The 24722-nt window shown below is 37.2% G+C and overlaps 1 protein-coding gene across 16 annotated transcripts in view; it reads left to right on the forward strand.

Annotated features, from left to right (window-relative positions):
* RGS22 (regulator of G protein signaling 22) overlaps positions 1-24722 on the forward strand; it is a 128628-nt gene that overhangs the window by 36779 nt on the left and 67127 nt on the right. For 11 of the 16 annotated variants that reach the window (XM_041769722.1, XM_041769728.1, XM_041769729.1 and 8 more), the window contains 7 exons: positions 3856-3941; positions 4788-4956; positions 7912-8041; positions 10252-10864; positions 12630-12791; positions 20709-20883; positions 23470-23603. In XM_041769722.1, the coding sequence (XP_041625656.1) occupies positions 3856-3941; positions 4788-4956; positions 7912-8041; positions 10252-10864; positions 12630-12791; positions 20709-20883; positions 23470-23603 (1469 nt within the window). Of the gene's footprint in view, positions 1-3299; positions 3360-3738; positions 3774-3855; positions 3942-4787; positions 4957-7911; positions 8042-10251; positions 10865-12629; positions 12792-20708; positions 20884-23469; positions 23604-24722 lie in introns of those variants that run through there. The other 5 variants (XM_041769735.1, XM_041769736.1, XM_041769738.1 and 2 more) reach the window with 5 other exon arrangements.

The following is a 24722-nucleotide window of genomic DNA, read 5'->3' on the forward strand; positions in this document are numbered from 1 at the left end:
GTATATAATATGGTTCAGTTTTTATATAAAATAAATTCTACACAAGAGTTCCAAAAAATCTGTTGCATTTCTATACACTAAAAATGAAGTAGCAGAAGAAAACAATACCATTTATAATTGCACCAAAATAATAAAATACCTAGGAATAAACCTAAGCAAGGAGGTGAAAGACCTATACTCTGAAAACTATAAAACACTGATGAAAGAAATTGAAGAAGATACAAATGGCAAGATACTTTATGCTCATGAATTGGAAGAACCAATATTGTTAAAATGCCTGTATTATCCAAAGCAGGCTACAGATTTAATGCAGTCCCTCTCAGAATACCAACTATGTTTTTCACAGAACTAGAACAAATAATACAAAAATTTGTGTGGAGCCACCAGAGACCCTGTATAGCCAAAGCAATCTCAAGAAAGAACAAACCTGGGCAGCCCCGGTGGCGCAGCAGTTTAGTGCCGCCTACAGCCCAGGGCGTGATCCTGGAGACCCTGGATCGAGTCCCATGTCAGGCTCTCTGCGTGGAGTCTGCTTTTCCCTCTGCCTGTATCTCTGCCTCTGTGTGTGTGTGTGTGTGTCTCAATGAATAAATAAATAAAATCTTTAAAAAAAAACCAAACAAACCTGGAGGTATCAAAATCCCAGATTTCAAGATACATTACAAAGCTGTAGTAATCAAAACACTATGGTAGTGTGTGGAGGCCGAGAAAAATCAAGGCCATCCCACCTAAAGTTTAGCATTAGCACAAGTACAGCCATCTTAGGCCCCTGTGAATGGGAAAAACTGCAGAATGTCCTCAATGTCCTCGGCAGAGAATCCCATATCATAGAAAGACAACAGAGCCCACACCCGTGGTAGAAAATCCCATATTAGAGTGAGAACAGAGCTCAGTGCCCTTGAAAGCCCCATATCAGAATGTAAACAGAACTTGAGAAATTCCTCCACCCCTTCTGAAAATCTCCCAGACCAGCCTATAAAAAACCCAGCTGTAACCGACTTCGGGGTCCAAGTCCCTGCTCCGCTGTGTCGGGTATACTTGGACCCAAGCTCGAGCTTGCTAATAAACCCTCATGCGCTTGCATCAGTGTCAGCTCCTTGGTGGTTTCTCGGATTCGCAATCTTGGGCACAACATGGGAAGAATGTATCCCTTAAAATTATTATTTTTGTATCCTTTGGATAAATACCTAGTAGTACAATTGCTAGATCATAGGGTAGTTCTATTTCTAAGTCTTTGAAGAACTTCCATACTATTTTCCAGAGTCCTCTGCCTATTTTTTTTAAGATTTTTTTTTTTTTTTTTTTTTAATTCATGAAAGACACAGAGAGGCAGAGACACAGGCAGAGGGAGAAACAGGCTCCATGCAGGGAGCCTAAGGTGGGACTCAATCCTGTGACTCCAGGATCACACCCTGGCCCGAAGGCAGGCGCTAAACCGCTGAGCCACCCAGGGATTCCCTTTCTATTTTTTAATTGGATTGTTTATTTGATGTTGAGTTGTATAAATTCTTTATATATTCTGGATATTAAGCCCTTACTGGATATACTATTTGCAAGTATCTCCTCCCATTCAGTAGGTGCCTTTTTGTTTTATTGATGGTTTTCTTTGCTGTGCAAAAGCTTTTTATTTTGGTGTAATCTCAGTATTTTAATTTGCTTTTGTTTCCCTTGCCTGAGGCGGTATCCCTAGAAAAATGTTTCCATGGCCAATGTCAAATAAATTACTACCTGTTTTTCTTCTAGGAGTTTTATGGTTTCAGATTTCACATTTAAATCCATTTTGAGTTTATTTTTGTGTCTGGTGTAAGAAATAGTCCAGTTTCATGCTTTTGCATGGTGCTGTCCAGCTTTCCCAGCACCATTTATTGAAGAGACTGTCTTTTCTCCATTGTATATTCTTGCCTCATTTATCAAAGATTACCTGACCATACAAAGGAGAGTTTCTGAGCTATTATATAGTCCACTGATCTATGTGTCTATTTCTGTGCCACTTGTGCCCAAGATTACGAATCCGAGAAACCACCAAGGAGCTGACACTGATGCAAGCGCACGAGGGTTTATTAGCAAGCTCGAGCTTGGGTCCAAGTATACCCGACACAGTGGAGCAGGGACTTGGACCCTGAAGTGGGTTACAGCTGGGTTTTTTATAGGCTGGTCTGGGGGATTTTCAGAAGGGGTGGAGGAATCTCTCAAGTTCTGTTTACATTCTGATATGGGGCTTTCAAGGGCACTGAGCTCTGTTCTCACTCTAATATGGGATTTTCTACCACGGGTGTGGGCTCTGTTGTCTTTCTATGATATGGGATTCTCTGCCGAGGACATTGAGGACATTCTGCAGTTTTTCCCATAAAGTTCAGCTCTTATTCACAGGGGCCTATGATGGCTGTACTTGTGCTAATGCTAAACTTTAGGTGGGATGGCCTTGATTTTTCTCGTTTTCTGACTACAGGATCCAAGTGTCCTTCACATCTCACTCATAAGCAATAAGACCATCAACAAGATGCTACTGTTCAGGTGCTGCCTGCTTCCAAAGTTTCTTCTGTTTTTTGTTTGTTTTTCTCATTACCCGGAAGATAATCTTTGGGGAGGGCAAATGGGTATTTTGGGCTGAACAGAAGGAAACCATTGTTCCCTCAGTTTTCCATCCTTGGGGAGCCTAATGACTTCATGCCATCTGCCAAGCAGTGTTGAGCACAGGTGCATGCTCAAGAACATCCGCTTGTCAGATGTGGGCAGCACTACTCTGTGGGCCTTTAATTTCCTCTCTGGAGTTCACAGCGGTCTGTGTAGACTGATGTTACTATCACAGCCCAACTGTTGCTTGAGCAGATAATCAATGGAAGTCACATAAATGCAGACACACTTGCCTCAGACTTGCGCTTCCCTGGTTGTTTCACGTATCAGTAGCATTTGTGGAGTGGGCAAAGTATGGACGTTCTTTAGAATTCTGGGAAAAAAGTGAATTTAAGACAAAAGAGAATCCATAGTGAGGAAATATAGAATGAACAGCAGCTCAGGAACTCTTAAGCTGGCTCTCACAACCTCCACACAAAATCTAAACTCTTTAATGTCATCTAAAGGATAATTCATAATTAGGCCTGCCGGCTTCTCCAGCTTGCTTCCCTCCTTTCCTGAGATCTCACCCTGCGATCTAGTCATACTAAAATTATCTTTGCTTCCTCTCCTGATCTCTTCTTTACCAAGCCAATCACGTGTCAGGTCAAAGATTGAGTGCCTTGTTCTTTGAGAAACCTTTGCTAGGTTTAGTGCCTGAGGGTCCTTCCATAGAAGCCCGAACTTGCAGCACTCACTGCTCTCTACTACTATTGCTTATTGAATTACCTGTAAACTCATTAAAGGTGGGACCTTATCTTTCTTATTAACCTTAGTGTCCCCAGGAGAGTGACCGGGGATGTTAAATATTTAACCAAATTTTCTAAAATTGGAAGGGCAGGGGCCTGTAGAGAGTGACCATAGTGGCCTTACCAAGTGTCTGGTTAGCTCTTTTTTTTGGTTTGTGATTACTTTTAACCCATTTTGTGACTGTGAAAATACCGAGCATGACTTTTTTCCTCATACCTCTCCTTCAGTAAGTTACTTGACTTCTCTGGATTCAGTTTGTTAATCTGTAAAATGGGGTTAATCATTGACGCAGGGCTGTTGAGAGAATAATGCCAGAAGGTAAGCAGTGGCTTCAAATGTGTGACTCAGAGGTTCTGCTTTCTCTCGTGCACACAGAAGATAGAGGCAGCGGCTCCTGGTAATAGCTAGAGGTCATTATTGCTCTAGTGCTCTTAATTGTTTAGAAAGGTGATTTTCTTTGACTCGTTTCCTTTTTCACCTGCTCTCTAATAGTGTCTCAGTCGTGAAGAAGGTATTGAGTGGATCAAAAAAGAAAGACTTCCAGCATTTCTGGAAAGTGATTGTTACTTTGAATACAGGTACTGTAGCCCCGTCAGCAAGCCTATTTTTTAATTGCCTGGGTTTTTTTTTTCACCAAGAATCATTTTTCTGTACGTTCTTAATAAAATTGTATACTTTAAAACCCACTAGCATTGGGCAGCCCGGGTGGCTCAGCAGTTTAAGCGCCGCCTTCAGCCCAGGGTGTGATCCTGGAGACCCGGGATCGAGTCCCACGTCAGGCTCCCTGCATGGAGCCTGCTTCCCCCACTGCCTGTGTTTCTGCCTCTCTCTCTCTCTCTCTCTCTGTGTCTCTCATGAATAAATAAATAAAATCTTTTAAAAAAATAAACAAAAATAAACCCACTAGCGTTTGTATCTCACCTGCTATAGTTTTCTGAATGACAGAGCATTTGTAAAAATCACTTCACTTTTCCAAAGAGTTCTCACAGAAATAGTACCAAATAAATGTACCTCAGTTGTGCTTCTTGATCATTATGGTTTTAAAATTATCTACTTGTGATAATGGTATTTATGTGCAGGCTGTTAAAAAAACAAATATAAGTATGTCGTGAAAAAATATTGTAAGTGGGCCAAGTTTTTCTTTTATGTTCCTGACTTTTAATGTGTAAGTACCTAAATATTCTGAAATTTTACTAAAATTTGACATATACTTAGAACCACCATTTAAAAAATAACAGTAAAATAAATTAGAACAGAATAGTTATTAATTAATAGTTCTGTGAATAAGCCATTAATTTTAACAGATCCTAAGAGAATCATGCAGAGGGAGGAGATTGACTTGAAAAAAGAAAATTGTAGGTTTTCTTTTCTGAATTCTCTATATTTGAAACTTACTTCAAATTTGTATGATTTCTAAAATGCAGATTAGCCAAATTGGTCTCACAAGTAAGATGGAGTGGATCCGGCATGAACATCACAGTCAATACAGAATTTTCTCCCTGGGTCCTGAGAAAACCACCCAGTCCACCACCACCTGTTGTTGAAGAAGACAATGTTATAATTATGAAAAAGTTCTACATTTCTCTTGGCGAGGTAAAAGTATGCGTGTATCTTCATGACTTGGCACTTCAAAAGACTTCTCATTTTAGGGGGAGGAATTTCATTTGTACCACTTGAACAGGGGAAATGACTTCAAGTACTTTTAAGGCAGATTTAGCAAAACTTTTTGTGGGTTTATGCTGACTCCTTTGCTCTGTACTCTTTCACCTGAAATGTAATTGGTATTATTTTCCTCATGTGTACAGAGGAACAAATGCAAGACTGAAGAACATGCTCAGTGTCACCTGGAAAGCAAGAAAGGATACCTTGAATTACATCCATGGTTTCATTGTTCACTTTTAAAATTTTCACTATTTGGAGTCTACAATTTTTTGTACCAAATGATGGCAAATTGGGTCTTCTCCTCCCTGTTGTCAAGATTATTCCTCAGTAGTAAAAATGCATTACTGTTTAACCATTATCAGATAGATTCTGATAATGGTTATCAGATAATCATTTCTCCTCCATGGAGAAATGTTGGGTTGTAAGAGTGCATTTAAAGAGATCTAACCTAGAATCAAATGTCCTTTTGGACAGTCATGGTGTAATAAAAACCATTGTTTGATCTCTGAATTCTAATTGTCAGGTCTTCTTTCTGGGAACACATTTCCTATATACAATCTGTACAAAACCAGGAATTGCAAATATGTGGCCCATGTGTTGCTCTTCTCTTAGTTTCCATTCATGACAGACATTGCTAATCAATCATGGCAATTTTCCTGCTGAGCTAGTACTTGGTTCCAAATTCTTTTCAACACAGCCCTCTAGGCAAGCACTTCCAATTGATCAAAGATGTCGTACAAAAGGAAAACTATTTGCCATCTCTGTTGGAATAGATAGACTTAACCTATCTTACCTGAGCACTTTTTTTTCATGTATAGTTTCTGTTTAATTTTGTAGTTTAGCATTTCTATCTAATATTTGGGAAAAATGTTTGAAATTTTGCCACTTGCATTATTTCCAATGAGCTAATGCTAGGGATGTACTAAAAGCATGTTTTACTTCTCTCTTATACTTATTTTTAAGTATTTATTTTTTTTCTGTTAACCTATGTATTATTTAAATATCAAGAATGTCATAAAAATATGTACTGGTAGTACAGGTCAGTAAACATACAATGGGAAGAATCAATTTAGGGAAACAAGATCTGATTCCTTACATGTAAATTAAGTTGAATATAAGAGAGTAAAACTTAAACTAGTTTACTTCTGCTATTTTCTATGATGAAAAAACTCATTTCTGTCTACTTGAGTAATACGTTAACTATTTAATATCTTTTTAAAAAAGATTTATTTATTTATTTATTTATTTATTTTAAAGAGAGACAGTGAGTGAGGGAAAGGGCAGAGGAGGAGGGAGAGGAACAAGCATACTCCTAGCTGAGCATGGAACCTGACGTGAGGCTTGATCTCACCACACTGAGCCACCCAGTTGCCCCACTAATATCTTCTTAATAGCTTTTGAATTTTGAGGATTCAAAATTCTTTGAGCCTTTTAATCATTTAAATCATGACTGTAGACAAAGATTAATTTTTGTGATGACAGTTGGTAATACTTCTGTGAGTCTTCATTATGCCATCTAAACACAAGCAATTGATTCATCTCTTAAGAACATTAAGTGGACTAGTTACCTATGTTTATGTCTGACTGACTACTTACTACTCCTTTCCTAATTTTTAATCTGCAATCTTTTTTGTGCACTTGAAATAGCAGGGACTTTTGTTCATTGGCCTCTCTCAGTTCCCTGATAGTTCTTCATTATTTGGGTCTTCTCTCAGTGCTTAGGATACTGCTTGGAATAGAGTAGTCACTCAATAAATACATGTTGAATGAATCTGTAATTAATAATAAATGGCTTGGAAAAAATAAATAATAAATGACTTGGTTTTAAAGGAGGAAATAAGGGACCAAAAGGAAATTAGAGTCTTTAAAAGCTTTTATCCACACAAGAAACCTTTCTTCTAAGAGGGGCAGTAACAATCTATATGTGACACTTTTCATTTCTCTCTCTTGCTTTTTGGTCTCATTGTGTGGCCTGACTTGCCCTGCTTAATTCTGTATCATAGTCAGAGAACAACATCTATTCCATTTGAGCCCTGCCTCTTTTGTGAGTCTTTCTGAGGCTAAGGGTCACCCAGCTGACTCAGTTGGAGAAAGGAGAAATGAGACACTTCTTTCTCTGCTTTTGTTGAACAGTTTGGATTATCTTAGAAAGATCATGAGGATGTTACTGAGAGAGGCAGGCAGAGCAATTTTCTCAGGAAAGCTGAGAAGAGGGCTTCTCAGGACTGGGGTTCTGAAAGCTGAGGGTCAGCTTGGGAATTGGGTCAGCTGGCTCAGAGGTACAGGAAAAATTGAAGGCTACATGCAGGGACAGATGGAGTCAGGAATCAGTCTTCAGGAAGCATACAATCCAAGCAAAGCTGTGAAAACTGAATCTAAGGCAAAGGGGCAGTTGAGCGTGGGGAGGTCTTTAGTGCCCCTGAGAGTAAGTCTATCATGTTAGGGAGGTGTTGTAAAAAACACAGAGTCAGATTGGACAGAATTAGGGGGAGGAAATAATTTGGAAGTTGTAAATGGGAATAGCTTGCAGAAGAGGCAGCCAATGATGGATGAGCTATGGGACTGCCAATATACAGTTAGATGTCATGAGCCTGTAACGGAGCCATGAGGTAGGGTGTATGCTTCTGGTGGAAGAGTGAAGGATTTGATGTGTATGGGCTCATTTTTACCTTCGTCATCTTATATCCAAATAATCTGAGTTGAAATTTCCTTCCCATTATTCTCAGCTAATGAATTTTTCTGTGTACAACATTCTTTTCTTTCATGGCATGATTTTCCCTTTCATAGTGTACTATGCAAATGTAATGTTATAATGATGTGTTGAGATTCCTGATTGGGAGAACACTGCTAATCTTACATTAAACAAAGGTGCTCCTTTCTTCCTAGGGCTCCTATACTCAAACAAAAGATTGGTTTGCATTAGCAAAACAAAGTTTGCAAACTGTACCAACATTTTCATTACCGTCTTGTGTACTCCACAGCAAACCTGAACCACCGGTTGTTTCATCCATTTCTGGTAAGCAGAAAGGACAAGAATGATTTTAGAACTCCTCTTTAAATCTTTTGTAATTGGTGTTCTAATCTTACAGTACAATACGTTGTGGTTGGGGAGAAAAAATAATCTGTATCCCTACCCCACCCCCACTTCACTTTCTGCTGTTTTTATTTTTAAAGATTTATTTATTTATTTGAGAGAGAGAGGGAGAGAGAAAGAGAAAGCAGAGGGAGAGGAGAGGGAGAGAGAGAATCTCAAGCAGACTCCCTGCTGAGTGTAGAGCGCAATATGGGGCTCCATCTCACAATCCTCACATCATGACCTGAGCCAAAATCAAGAATCAGATGCTTAACCGACTGAGCCACTAAGGTGCCCCTCTACTGTTTTTTGAGAGGCAACTTGACATAGGAAAAAGAGTGTGGGTTTAGATGGGTTAATACTTGTTAGCTAGCTGTTTGACTTTTTAAAGTTATTTCACTTCTTGAGAGCCTTGCTTTTCTCAAGATTAGAATAACGATACATACTAAATATACAGTAAAGGCCTGGCCCAGCACCTGGTGCCTCATGGGCAGTCAGTAAATGTTTGTCTTGTCTCTATTTTCTATGACAGTTTACAAATTATTATTCAGTATTTGAATTTAAGTGGGTGCAACTGTCCTCTCCTCTTAAAAGCATATTCATACAACTTGAGTTTTCCTTCTAAGTTAGACTGTTTTTCTCCTTGGAAAGCAGATAGATTTCTACCATGGGGAACTTTTGTGGATGATATCAACTTTTCATACATATATATAGAAGAAAACTTCCAGAAATGGGTGTCATTAACTAGCAATTCACTAAGTTCTTACCTAATTCTTTTTTTTTTTTTTTTTTACCTTTTTTTTTTTATTACCTAATTCTTTTGAAAAGTGTAAGCAACCTCTGAGGACAATAAATCTGGATTCTCTAGAATCTAAATCTAGGAATAGAGGAAAACAGTCTCCTTAATTGAAAATAGCTGAATTTATAGGTTTCTCGCTGTTTCCCCCAAATAGTAAAGTAGAAAATCAGAGGGCCAAGATAGTGAAGATTGTAAACAGGAAAAGAACGGATAGCAGGAAGGTGGTGAACAGAAATGTTAGCCTTTCTCTCTCTCTCCACTTCTGTGGGGTTGGGTGTATACCCAGTATCTTTTCGTAGGTTTACAAAAGTCTAGTTTTTTAATATAGGGGGAACTCCTTATTTTCATTTTCAATAAAAATTATAATAAAATATTTCCAGCTCATTGGGATTTGAAACCTATTGCTGAGAAAATGGCTATTGAAGAGGGATACAGATAACAACCGTTTTCCTGCCCTATGGCATTTCAAGGGTTAGATTTGCCATGTGAGATAAAGCACATCAGATATTTTACTGATTTCTAAAGGAGAAAACAGGAGCTAAAGTCTATGTCTTTAGAAAAAGTAGAAAACAATCTGTTTGTATTTGTGAGCCTTCATGAGTACCTTATGCCATTTTGATGGTAGATTGTAAGTATGATAGTAATTGAATCTTTCTTATAAAGTAGTGAATTTTTAAAAATTACTGATATGACTCCAGTTCTGATCTGTATACTGATTGTCTAACTTTATTTATTTATTTTTAAGATTTTTAAATGTTTATTTGAGAGAGAGAGAGCAAGTGTGAGAGGGAGCATGAGAGAGAGCGTGAGAGACCACTCATGAGCACGGGGCAGGGGTAGAGGGAGAAGCAGACTCCCTGCTGAGCAGGGGACCCCACGTGGGACTCAGTCCCAGGATCAGATCAGGACCTGAGTCAAAGGCAGACACTTAGCTGACTGATCCGCCCAGGTGCCCTAATTTTATTTTATCTTACAGGTTGAAATATTAGAATACATACAATTGTTTAATGTGTATATTCTAATTATTTAATAGATTTGGCCTTTACATATTGACATTCTATGTCAGCCTAAATCATTACATTTTAGAAGTGCATGATGCCTTTTTGAAGATCCTCTATATTAAGGATGTCAAATATTTAGTTTATCTGCCACTATTATCACCTTATCTGGCCAATCCTGCTGGCAGTTTTTTCTCTACTGGTACCACCTGTGGCTTCAGAACTCCTCCTTAAGCTACCTGAAGTCACTACCTGTGACAAATCCACTTACCATGCTGGCTCTGCAACATCTGGTTAATACTAAAAATAACTTTGTATTCATATCTGATCTAATAGCCTTTTATGATTTATTACAGAAAGCTTTATCTTCGACGATAGAATTCACCCAAGGACAAAAAGGGACTCATCTGAAACCATTAGATTAACTTCTCATTTTGAAGAAGAAGAAGATGGGTCTGTATCTGTACAAGACACTCCTTCTCAAGCCCTTCTAAGAATATACCTTGAGAGGCAACAGGATGCTGATGAAAGCCTTCCATTGCGTTTCACAACATGTGAAGAATTTTTAAGATCTTATATAGACTTTATTTTGAGAGTAGCAATTCATCAGATTTTTGAAGAGCCACTTACAGAAAGTCCAGATTATATAAATTTCAACAAAGTAGCAGAAGTGGTGCTCGAGGAGGGTTTTGAGCCTCTCCATGGCAGGAATGTTTTAAGTGAAACATTTCAAACCACAAATGAAAAGTCAGACAAGATGTTAGAACGAGCAAATTCAAAGAGTGAGAGCATTGGACCAGAAAGCAGGGCTGATTGGTGTATGTCTCACAAAGCTTATGATATTGGCAATAGAAAGGAGTTTGAAAGATTTAAGAAATTTATAAAAGGTACTTTAGGAGAGAGATATTGGTCATTATGGATGGATATTGAGAGGTTAAAAGTTCTTAAGGACCGCGGAAGACATCAAAGGTATGCCTAGTTTTTACTTTCAATAGTTTTTTTTTTTAATTACAGAATATTAGTTTGGGTCATTTAAGCACAGGCAGAAAGCCTGAAATAAAAATGAAAATGTAACTTATACTTTTAGAGGAATGAATAATAACATTTATTTTATTATAATAATAGTGATTTCACTAGTTCTTTGATTTTATAATTTTCAGATACAAATAGTGGCAATTGTTTGGGTTCATAAAATGTTTCTTCCCATAGATTCTAAACCTGCTTTCAAATCAATCATTCTATTTTATTTTTATAACATTGTAGTGTTATATTTTTTTTGTAGTATTATATTTTTGTATAATTTTTTTTCAGTTATATAACCACACTGAATTCAGATATCTTATATAAAAGGTCTTATGCCATGGTAAGAGATTACTGTTCCTAGCAGCCTGCTCAGTTAACAAATCCCATGATCTTTGTTTGGATGCCACTTAGACATTCATATCTGAATAACATATCTTCTAGATATCTTATATCCTCTAGAGAGCCTCCTGGATGTCTCATGGGTCCAGGTCCTTGTTTGGCTACCCTATATGTTTTAGATTACTGTGTAAGTCTTAAGAACCTTAAGAGGGAGGATCCATGGATGGCTCAGCGGTTTAGTGCCTGCCTTCGGCCCAGGGTGTGGTCCTGGAGTCCTGGGGTCGAATCCCAGGATCGAGTCCCACATTAGGCTCCCTACATGGAGCCTGCTTCTCTCTCTGCCTGTGTCTCTGCCTCTCTCTCTCTTTCTCTCTGTGTCTCTCATGAATAAATAAATAAAATCTTAGAAAAAAAGAACCTTAAGAGGACCCTGCTTTAGGAAAGTTTTTATCCTATGTTCTCCTTTCTGCTCTGAAGCAGACCAACTACAGTAGAATGCAATTCCCAGTAAGGGTTTGACTGAGTATAGACTAGTAACTGGGTTATTCCAGTTATTTCCATGGCATTCAGATCATAGACCTCATTGTTGTACGTACTTACAGGATCAGGAGTTACCAGATGGCTGATTGTGAAGCTATGGCTTGATTGATCATGAAGTTGAAAGCTACTGCCACTTTTCAAGATATATACAAGCAACCTATATAAGTTCTTCAGGATCAATACTGTATTAGTTTGTATTATTGCTGTAGTAGATTGCTACAAATGTAATGGTTTTTAAGGCAACACAAATTTATTCCGTTACATTTTGGAGATAGGAAGTCTAAAACAGGTGGGCAGGGCTACATTTTCTCTGGAGGCTCTAGGGGAGAATCCATTTCCTTGCTTTTTTCAGCTTCCAGAGGTCATCCATCTGCTTTCTTTGGTTTATGGCCTTTCCTCCATCTTCAAGCCATCAATATAGCATCTTCTCTTTGACCTCTGCTTCTATCCTCGCATCTTTTCTCAATGACTGACTCTCCTGACTCCCTCTTAGAAGGACCCTTGTAATTACAGTAGAGTCATCTAGATAATCTAGGATAGTCTTCTTAAAATCATAATCACATCTCCAGAATGCCTTCGATCATGTAAGGTAACAAACATTCAGAGGTTCTGAGGATTAGGACATGGACATCTTTGGAAGGCCATTGTTCAACCTACCAAAAACACTTTTCCTGTTCCCATAATTGTAAGAAATATTTTTATCTCCACATTGGTACTTCTGTAACTCATTGTTGGTTTGAGATAGTTCATTGCTTGTCTGAAACATTTTAGAAGTGAAAACATTTGACTTGTTGAATGTTGTAGCAATGTGTGTGGATGTGTTTTGTTTTAGACATCTTGAGAAGATGAAAAAATTCTATCTAGTGAGCAATGGAGATTGCTATCTTTCTACAGAAATATTATCAAAATTTAAACTGCTAGATGCATCTCAGTGGAATGAAGAACACTTAAGAAATATTCAGACAGAGGTTGTAAAACCATTACTTCTATATTGGTAAGATAAACAATGTAGATCAAACGTATTTGCTTTCACTTTTCCTAGATGAGTTACAAGTTATACTTTTTTGTCTTACTGATTTATAATTTGTGGAAATTTAAAATCACAAGATAACTATATCCTTAAAGGATTTACCCTTTAGATAATTTGGAGATTTGGGGGACTTTAAATCTGTAATAAGGCTGGACAGTATATAAGTTCCATTTTAACTTGTGAGCACATTCTTCTCCACCTGACCTTTTTACAGTCAGTATCCCAATTGGTGTGTTTGTGTGTGTGTGTGTGTGTGTGTGTGTGTGTTTACATCTTGATACAGTTATGGATTTTTCATCTCAATAAATATATTTTAAGTACTTATGATAGGCCACGTGCTTGTACTAAGGATAAATGGTAAACTATAGATAATTCTAGTGTTTACAGTCTATAAGAGGAACACACATGGGAAATGAGTATAATAAAAGAAAGTGTGGTGAACACATACAATACAGAGGAGAGGCAATTTTTTACTTGGGACTTGAAGGACTCTAAGGAAAAGAGAGGGGACATAGTGGAGAAAATCTATGCCATTTGAGGATAATTGAGCTGCTTTGAGGCTGTGATGGAAGTGATTATGTCACTTTTCTGCATGAAATCTTTTCCACAGCTTTCAGTGTAGCATTCAAATGCCTTAAGTTATCAAGTAAGGTCATCATAATTTGCCCCTCACCCACTTCTTCGGCATCATCTCCCATCTAGGTATTCCAGATTACTTAGATGCTTTGCACTTTTCTATATATCTATAGATAGATAGATAGATAGATAGATAGATAGATAGATAGATAGAATGTTGTTTTTCTTTCTTTAAAAACTTAAATATGTCCACTTTCACCACTGATATTTAACCTAGCCTCAACTGGAAGGCCTGGCCTCAGTGATCAGACAACAAAAAGAAATGAAAGGCATTTAAATCAGCAAAGAAGTAGTAAAACTTTCACTGTTGGCAGATTACAGGATATAAGATCAATGTCCAGAAATCTGTTACATTTCTATACACCAATAATGAAACCGCAGAAAGATAAATTAAAGAATCAGTCCCATTTACAATTGCACCCAAAACCATTAAATACCTAGGAATAAACCTAACCAAAGAGGGGAAAGACTTATACTCTGAAAACTATAAAATACTAATGAAAGAAATTGAAGAGGACATAAAGAAATGGAATAACATTCCATGCCCATGGATTGGAAGAAGAAATATTGTTAAAATGTCTACACTAGGGACACCTGGATGGCTCAGTGGTTGAGCGTCTGCCTTCGGCCCAGGGTGTGATCCTGGAGTCCCGGGATTAAGTCCCACATCAGGCTCCCTGCATGGAGTCTGCTTCTCCCTCTGCCTGTGTCTCTGCCCCCACCCCCTCTCTCTGTGTCTCTCATGAATAAATAAATAAAATCTTTAAAAAAATGTCTATACTACCCAAAGCACTCTACACATTTGATGCAATCCCTATCAAAATACCACGAGCACTTTTTGCAAAGCTAGAACAAACAATCCTAAAATTTGTATGGAACCATGAAAGACCCCAAATAGCCAAAGCAAACTTGAAAAAGAAAAACAAAGGTGGAGGCATCACAATTCCAGACTTCAGGTTATATTACCTGTAGTGATCAAGACAGCATGATACTGGCATGAAAATAGACACATAGAATAGAAAACCCAGAAATGAACCCATAACTACATGGCCAATTCATCTTTGACAAATCAGGAAAGAATATCCAATGGAAAAAAGACAGTCTCTTCAACAAATGATGTTGGGAAAACTGGGCAGTAACATGCAGAAGAATGAAATTGGACCACTTTCTTACACCAGACACGAAGATAAACTCAAAATGGACAAAAGATCTAAATGTGAGGGGCACCTGAGGGGCTGTGTCATTTAAACATTTGCCTTCAACTCAGGTTGCTGGGATCAAGCTGCTTTTTCCTCTCCCTCTATCCCTCTCCCTGCACTCATGTTCTTTCTTTCTCAAATGAATAAATAAAATCTTTTTTTTTTAATGTAAAAAAAAACAAATAAATGTGAGACAAGAAACCATCAAAATCCTAGAGGAGAACACAGGCAGCAACCTTTTTGACATCAGCCATGGCAACTTCCTTCTAGGAATGTCTCATGAGGCAAGGGAAACAAGAGCAAAAATAAACTGTTGGGACTTCATCAAAATAAAAAGCTTCTGCACAGCAAAGGAAACAATAAAATTAAAAGGCCACCTATGGAATGGGAAAAGATATTTGCAAATGACATATCTTAAAAAGGGTTCATACCCAAAATATATATAAATAACTTAAAAAAACCCAACACCCCCAAAATGAATAATCCAATTAAAAAAATGGGCAGAAGATATGAATAGACAGTTCTCCTAAGAAAACATAAGATGGCCAACAGATACATGTTAAGATGCTCAACATCTCTCATCGTCAGGGAAATGCAAATCAAAAATATAATGAGATATCCACCTCACACCTGTCAGAACGTGAATCCCTTGAGAATCCATCCAAGTTGATGTGCATATCAGTACTTTTTTTTTGCATCTCTAAGTAGTACTCTGTTGTATGGATGTTACACATCCATTCACCCACTGAAGGACATTAGGGATATTTCCACTCTTTCACTATTACTAAGTAAGTAGCTATGAGCGCTCACGGACAGGTTTCTGAATGAACATAAGTTTTCATTTCGCTGGGGTAAATGTCTAAGAGTGAGGTTAGTGGGTCACATAGTCCATTTTTAGTTTTAAAAGAAACTGCCAGGGATCCCTGGGTGGCGCAGCGGTTTGGCGCCTGCCTTTGGCCCAGGGCGCGATCCTGGAGACCTGGGATCGAATCCCACGTCGGACTCCCAGTGCATGGAGCCTGCTTCTCCCTCTGCCTGTGTCTCTGCGTGTCTCTCTCTCTCTCTCTCTCTCTGTGACTATCATAAATAAATAAAAAATTATTTAAAAAAAATAAAAAAAATAAAAGAAACTGCCAAACTATTTTCCAAAGTTGATGTACCATTTTACATTCCCACCAGCAATGCAAGAATGACCAGTTTCTGTGCATCCTTGTCATTGTTTGGTGGTGTCACAATTTTCTATTTTTAGCCATTCTAATATGTGTGCAGTGATAGTCTTTTGCAGTTCTCCAGTGATTAATGATGCTGAACATCTCTTTTCAAGTGCTCATTTGCCATTTGTATATCCTCTTCGGTGAAATATCTGTTCAGGTCTTTTGTCTATTTTCTAATTGGATTGTTTTCTTTCTTATTACTGAGTTTTAAAGTTATTTTTGTGTTCTAGATACTAGTCATTAGCCAGACATGTAGTCTGCAAATATTTTCTCCCAGTCTTTAGCTTGCCGTTTTAAAGACAAGCTTTCCAAACACTTCTTAAAAGGGTCTTTCAGAACTTCCTGTTTGGTGAACATGTGGAGATTTGGGAAGAGTAGTGTGCTTACAGAGCACAGAAGCTTTGTGCTCCTTCCCGCATACCATATTCTATGCATCTTTTCCATCTGGCTGGTCTTGAGTTCTATATTTTTATTTTAAAAATCTAGATTAAGGGGATGCCTGGGTGGCGCAGTGGTTCGGCGCTTGCCTTTGGCCCAGGGCGCGATCCTGGAGACCCGGGATCGAATCCCACATCAGGCTCCCAGTGCATGGAGCCTGCTTCTCCCTCTGCCTATGTCTCTGCCTCTCTCTCTCTCTCTCTCTCTCTCTCTCTCTGTGTGTGACTATCATAAATAAATAAAAATCAAAAAAAATCTAGATTAAGCAAAACAGTAAAAATAATGTAGATAATGGGAACCAGAATTGTCATTGATTTGGAAAAGAGTTATAAATAGGAGAGAACACAGTGAATCCTCTGGTGATGGCCTGGAATTGGAGATGCAAATGGAAAATGCAATTTTCACAAACCAAGTTACCATACTCAGTAATGAAGACCACAAATAACTGAAAAAACGGGACAAACCAAGCAGGACAAACAACAGATGATCATGAAGACAAGAAAGGAAATAAATTGAAAGAGAAATTCATCATGTGTCAGATTTCCTCTGGGAGGGTGGTGTATTGGGGGACTATTTCTAAATGAAGGATTCCAGGTAAGTTTCACTCCAAACATTTCATCAGGGTAGAGGCAAAAAGGTCTTGAGGCAAATTTATTCAATTAACACGAATGTTCCTACAGAAAATATTGCTGCCTGCACTGACTATTAAGAACAAATATAACTATCCAGGGCTCAGTCAGTTAAGCATCTGACTCTTGATTTTGGCTTGAGTTAGGATCTTGGGGTCCTGGGCTCAAGCCCTCCCTACCATCGGGCTCCATGCTCAGCATGGAGTCTGCTTGAGATTCTCTCCCTCCCTCTCCTCCTTCTCCCCCTGCTTTCTCTCTCTCATATACATAAATAAATAAATATTTTTCCAAAAAGAATAGATATAACTATCTGAAAGAATAAAAAGGCAGGGAATTTTTCACAGAACAAATTTTTTAAAAAAGATTTTATTTATTTGAGGATGAGAGCAAGAGAGAGAGAGCATGAACAGGGCAGAGAGGAAACAGACTCCCCATTCAGCTGGGAGCCTGATGTGGGGCTCAATCCCAGAACCCTGGAATCAAGACCTAAGCCAAAGGCAGACACTTAACTGACTGCCACTCTGGGGGCTCCCCCAGAGCAAAATTTTACAGTTTTGATGAGGTCCAATTTTTCAACTCATCCTTTTGTGGATTATGCCTTTGGTTTCAAACCAAAGAACTCTCTGCCTAGTTCTAGATCCTAAAGATTTTCTTTTATTTTTGTAAAACCTTTGTAACTTCATGTTTTTCGCTTAAGTCTGTGGTCCATTTGGAGTCAGGACATGGGAGGCCTGTTTTTGTATAAGATTTTAGGTTTAGGACCAGGTTTAGTTGCTTTGTTTTTTTTGTTTTTTTGGGGTTTTTTTTTTCGGTTTTGCCTATGGATATCCAATTGTTCGTCTTCACTTATTGCAAAAGCTTGCCCTCCTATTTCCTTCTTTTCTATGTTTTACATTAACATCCAGGACATCGAATTGTAAAGATTCATATAACCACCATGACATTCAAGTCACAAACAATCTGTCACCCCCAAAACTCTCACACTACCCTTTTGTTGTTACATTTTTTTCTCTACTCCTAACCCCTGGCAACCACTGATCTATTCCTTGTTACTACACTTTTGTCTTTTTGAGAATGTCATGTAAATAAAGTCATACAGTATGTAACCTTTTGAGTCTGATCTCTGCTGGTCAGCGTAATGCCATCAAGACATAATGATCCAAGTTGCATGCATCGTAGTTCATATTTTTAAATGTAGTTTTCCAGTTAATTGTTGGTCCATAGAAATATGATTGAATTTTGTGTGTAGTCAACAGTAGGCTGTTGATCCCAAATGGACCTGCTCTGCTTTTCCTGCTGTTTTGGTGCTCTTCCCTTTTCAGGTCTGGCAGACACTTCCTTCCACCATGCAGGTCTTGTGGCTGACAGTAGTCTGTCCCTGCTACTTGTATTTTGGTATTTGTGGGGATATCTTGTCTTATCAACAGTCTGTCCTAAATGTAATCCATGAGTTTTCAGTTTTGCTATTTAGTTATACTGTTTTTATGGAGGGATTCTGAGAGGTAGAAAAATCAATATTGGCCACATTGTCATTTTCCCAGAATCCTTGGATTTTTTTTTAATCTAGCTAAAAATCCTGTGTATTCTTTAAATTTCAAACTAAAACAGTTTAATGAATATCGTGAAGCAAATACTTATGTAACCACCACGTGGGTTGGGAAAGAAAACATTGCCAAGACCCCTAATGGTGCCTTATTAATCCAACATCCTCATTCCCCCTTGGAGGTAACCACTATCCTGACTTTTATGATTATAATTCTCTTTTCTTTATAGTTTTACCAACCATGTATGCAAATAAATCCCTAAACATATACTTTTGTCTGCCTGTTCTACAACTTTATATAAATGGTATCATGTTGTATGCATTCTTTTGTATCTTCTATCAGCATTACATATAAGAATGGGTCTATAACTGTGTTTAATAGTTCTACTGATTTTCGTTGATGTATATTGGTATTTCACTGCATGATTACCATAATTACTATTTTTTTGACATTTGGCTTATTTCCTACCTTTTACAATTAAAGGCAGTGCTGTTGTGTATATTCTTGCACACTTAGCCACTTTTCTACAGCAGGTGTTCCCATTTATGCACTCTCAACAGAATATGAGAGTACCCATTGCTGTAAATCCATGGTAGCACTTAATATTGTCAGACTTCTAAATTTTTGCCCATGTATTTAGTGTGTCATTTGTGTCCTGTGATTATAATAAGCATTTCCATGAGTACTAGTGAGGCTGATAATCTTTTCAATGGTTGATTGATCATTTAGTCATTTGGATTTCAGTTTTCATGAATTGCTTATTTATCTCATTTGCCTATTTTTCTATTGGAATCTATATACACATAAGTACATACAAACATATACATATACACACACATACACACATCATACTGACACAGTTCCTTTGATAGTATTATGTGACAGGTATCTTCTCCCACTCTCTAGAGTTTGAGAATTAAGATATTTGTAGTGTACATAAGAACTTATATGATGGAAGCATGAAAAATAATACAACACCAGTTTACGATTGTGAGATTTTTTCCACAATATTTGATGAATTTACATAGTGGCTAATGAAAAATTAATGCTATGAATGAAACTAATGTAAGTTTAAAATGGTAGGAGCAGCAGAGACTTATGGGGTCCATATAGTATAGTATAACGATGGAAATCAGAAAATTGAGACACCTAGATTTTCTGGTCAGCACATGTATGCTTTATTAGATAAGGATCTTATAGATTCCTACTTACTGGTTGCCAAGAGAATAAGAGATCATTTTTGATATTTCCAAGTCTGCAAGTAAAGGTTCTGAAATATAGTTAGGATGACCACCCAGGTCTCTATACAGTGTTCTTTCTGAATCTAAACTAATTATGAACTTTGGATTTTCTTTCACTCCCAACCTGTGTTCCCATTAGGGGAATATCTACTTTCTTCCTATTTTAAAGGGAGGTAATTTCTTTTACCGGGACCTGAAATATGGAGTGAGAATTTGTCTGTAGGCTGTGGCATTGGGTAGTGGTGGGGAGAAACCCGTCCAAGCAGCAATTAGCATCAGGCCTGACAGCTGGGGTTAACTCTGTAACCAATAGAGTTAGCCCACAGACTAAACCAGGATATCCAATCCAATTAAGTGTGGCCTTGACATTGTGCCAAACATTCTTTTTCCTGGGTTTCTGGACATAGTGTTGGTCTGTCATTTATATAAATTGTTGTAAAACTAATTCTTATCTTCAACAAATTTAAGGCTTGAAAATAAAGCATATGAATAATAATCTACTTTAGTAGTTAATTAAACATAATTAAAAATGTTTATACATTTTAAAATGTGAATTTCATCTACCAGTTTTTATTTGGTGTATTTATTTAGTATTTATTTAGATAAATACCAACTGCCTTAAAATGAACACAGGTGCATTTTATGTTCTTCTTATTAGAAACTGTAAGTTATTTTTTTAAAATTCCTTCATCAACAGATATATAGATTTATTATCAAGCAGATCATAATTTGAATGTAAATTTATTATTTTTTTCCTAATGTATATTGCCTCTTATATGAGTGAATGTAATTCCAGGTAGTTGATAAGTCATAGAAAAACATTTTTTTAAAAAGGTTAGGCAGCAGAAAAAAGTGGGAATTTTTAGAAAAAATATTTGGTAAGACATAATGGTGAGCACTGGCATTCTAGATTTTGCAGGCTTTTGATTTTTGAGGCTTATTGTCCAGCCTAATCTTGAATTTGTTTTTCCTTTGACTAGGGCACCAAGATTCTGTGTTACTCATTCATCCTCAGCTAAACATGCTAGCGCTGAACTGAAATTCTGGCATCTCCGTCAAGAGAAACCAAGGAAGGACGTTGACCCTTTTCCACAAATGGCAACCCTCTTGCCATTAAGACCTAAATCTTGCATTCCACAGATATCTGATATGCAGGTAGGGTAGACATTTATACTTTGATTTCTTTATTAAGTTTATGGTAAAATATCCATGCTTGGGTTTTGTGCACCAATACTTAAGTTTTATCATAAGCTTTTTTTTTGGGGGGGGGGGTTTGTTAATGTGCATGCTGCAACAATGGGGAATTAAGAAAACCTATGGTCTGCTCTCCACTAAGCAGCCAAAGTGAGCCTTTAAAAATATTTGATCAGGTCACTCTCCTGATCTTGTCACATTTTGGAACCTACATTTTAATAGGATTCCTTGGTGATTGGTATTCAAAGCACTGCCTGTTGGTTCTGAAACTTCAGCATACACACATAAGAGTCACCCAAAGAGCTTGTTAAAATAGATTCCTGGGCTTCACTTGGATATCTAAAGTCAGAAGATCTAGTGTGGGGCCCATGGGTTTACATTTCCAACAAGTTTCCTCCCAGGCGATGATGCTCTTGCTGCTGGTTTGAGGACCACACTTTGAATTAGTGTCACTTTCGTGCGCTAATGGTTTCTTATCCATTTTTTATACTTTCCTGACCTCCTTTGCCTGCGTGGCTTTTTTTGTGTGTGACTTCACAGATAAATCTAATCTTCCACCATTCGCCTATGTGACTAGTTAATATGCATCTTACAGGTGTAGTGTAGGGAGCACGTATTCTGATAATATGTAAATATCTGTACAAATCACATTTGAGATGTACAACATTTGAGAGGTAAGTGGCAAGATAGAGTAAGTGGTGTGGTTCCTGAAAAGGAACTTGAAGGAGAGCAGTGCTGGACGAGTATGGAAAGATTGATCTCAGCTTAGGTCTTCATCCCAGGGTTGTGAGTCCAAGCACCAGGTTGGGCTCACATTGGTTGTGGAGCCTACTTAAAAAGTTAAGATGTGATTTGTATACAGTAAAGTTTAACCTTACTAGTGTACAGTTTTATGAATTTTGACAGACATGTTCATTGTGTAACTGCCATCACAGTCACAATATAGAACAGTTCCTTTATCTACCTCCCCAACCCCCAATCTACAGGGTCCTTTTGTTAGTTTTTTTCTCCATTAGTGATTTTCTGGATACTCTTCTAGTTTTCATCCAAGCCAGAAAGGCCTAAAATTTTAACTTAGGCTTTTCTCTGTATAATACACTTAATTTTTTTAAAGAATACTTGCTTCAGTGTGGTAAAAAAAAAAGAAAAAAAAACATAAAATCTACCATCTTAGCCATTTTCAATTGTACACTTCAGTAATAAGTATATTTGCATTATTGTGAAACATATCTCACGAACTTTATCTTGGAGGTTTAAAACCATATACCCATTAAACAGCTCCTCCCGCTGGCCCTGGTACCACTATTCTACATTCGGTTTTTATGAATTTGACTACTTTGTATGATACTTTTAATATGCTCAGCCCCCCTGCGGTACCACTCATTTAACTGAGTGTGGCTTAATGTGATGCTGTGTTCTGAATGAATAAAACAGATGTGAGCCCTGATACTTAGGAAGTTATGCATACACCGTACTTAAGTAATTAATTTTGTTTATGGAATTCTTAAAAGAAATATTAGTAGTTGTTAGGCACCTAGAGTGTATGTAAGATTTTATTATTTATTCTGGATAATAAAACATCACAATTATATTCCTTGCTCTCTGGCAACATATATTACATTCCAGTAGAAGTTGACATATAAGAAAAATTGACATTTGTTTTCAAATTATGGAAATAACTAACCTACTGTAAATTTGGAAACAATACAAATCACTTCTGATCTCGCCTACTTGTAGACATCTAGTATTATTTTCTCTTAGTCTTGTGAATTTTTCATTTTAATGCACTTATACTTTTGTATTCTATTATTTCTTTTAACATCGTCATCACATTTTCCCATGTATATCATAACTTCATAATCCTTACTTTTAAGTGTTATATAATGTTACATTTATGTACATACCATTCTCAGATCATTGTTTCTTTCTCCTATATTTGGACATTTAACTGTTTGTGTTTTTTTGATTTGTGCATGTAGCTTTTACCAAATAGTTAACTTTTACCATAAATAACATTTAATAATGGAAATAATAGCCACAAAAATAAAATGTCCAAAAATGGAAGGATATATATTTGTTAAGATACAGGTTTTTATTATGGCCCAGTGATATCCTTGCTTCCATTCTCTGCCCTGCCACCCCAGTTCCCCATTGCCTATCCCCCTAGTTCCATCCCCCAGATGTACTTAAACCTATCTGATTATAGAATAAAGAAAAGTTTTTGTGAAGTTCTCCCTCTAGGAAAGAGTCTTCTTTCACAATGCTGTGAGTAAGGATATACAAGCCTTTGCCTTTCTTCTCTTACACTCTAAAGAGTTGTAGGGGTATCAGCCATCTGGTTGTATAAGAGTGGGAGTTTGGGAAGCAGGACATTTTTATTCTACTGGGAAGCATGGGAGGTGGTAGACTGAGAGAAGAAGTCTTCTAGTGATCAAAACAAATTTAAAGTAGATGGGCAGAGCTTTCTATGCTTTATTCTCTGGCCTTTTGTTCCCCTTTAAATTGCTCATTTTTCACTTTTTAAAAATTATTTTACCACTTTTTTAGAAAGAAGAATCCAATTTATTACAAAGTCCTAAATCTCCCAAGAAACCACCTAGAGTAAAAACAGCAGGTCAAAAACCTTGGAAGAGCAAGTCTTTGTATCTAATTTCTTCGAAGGATGATGCAATTGAGAAAGGGTAGGTGCACCTTTTATGTGCCAAGTGTTATTCTGCAGGGGTAAGGTTTTTGAAGAATTGAAAAATTAAATAGAAAATAGAAATTGAAAACTATGTTGATTTTTTTGTATGAGTTTCTTATATTTCAGTGATAGGTATTAGAGTCATGCACTCTGAATTAAGAGCAGAACTCCTGAGAATAGTAATCTGAAATAGATGATGCCTCTAACCTCCAGCCTCTGATGAGCTGTACAGTCAGAAGACTTCTGAGAAGACTGCACTCCAGTTCTTACTAGGGCACTGATCAGTAGTAGTTCAGTATTTCTCAAACTTGTAAATTCGTAAGACTCAAGAATTTTGTCGTTATTTAACATAGCATATTACCTTATTTATTTAGATTTGCCCACATATGTACTCTTCTCATTGTTCTTTATTTCAAATGGGATTATTTTCCTTCAACCTAAAAAAAACACACTTTGGTGTTAATTTTGGTGTAGGATTTGCTGGGGAATAATTTTTTTGTTTACTAGTTTATTACTTCACTTTAATTCTTTTTTTCCTTTGAGATAAAATTCACATAACATGAAATTCACCATTTTAAATTGATTTTTGATGTTTTTATTATTGTAGATTGTGCCAAGCATCAGCCTGAGGTCAAACTTAGAGTCTTCTCAGGTCTTCTCTAGTATGTGCCTTTTCCTGGACATACATAGTCACATTCTAACTTTTCTCTGCATATGTATTTTGCTTTTGAGTGTCTTAATCTTTCATGTTTGGCTTCTCAAAGGAGGAAAAAAGAGAGAAATGAAAATTGGGGAAGAAAAGGGCAATGTCTCTTTAAATTCCCTGGAAGTCACTTCAGCTTGTATGATATAAGAAAGTGGTCCAGTTTCATTCTTTTGCATGTAGCAGTCCAGTTTTCCCAACACCATTTGTTGAAGAGAATGTCTTTTTCCTATTGTACATTCTTGCCTCTTTTGTCAAAGATAATTGACCATGTAATTGTGGGTTTGTTTCTGTTGCCCCAAAATTCTTAACTACATTGGTAGCACTCTGATTTCTTCTAGCAGACTAATTTTTGTATTTCTTTCAGTTTATCTAGTTTCTCTTCAAAGGGAGAGTTGGTCTAAATCTCTCTGT

The sequence above is a fragment of the Vulpes lagopus genome, chromosome 9, assembly GCF_018345385.1.
Source record: "Vulpes lagopus strain Blue_001 chromosome 9, ASM1834538v1, whole genome shotgun sequence".
In the NCBI taxonomy this organism is placed as follows: domain Eukaryota; kingdom Metazoa; phylum Chordata; class Mammalia; order Carnivora; family Canidae; genus Vulpes; species Vulpes lagopus.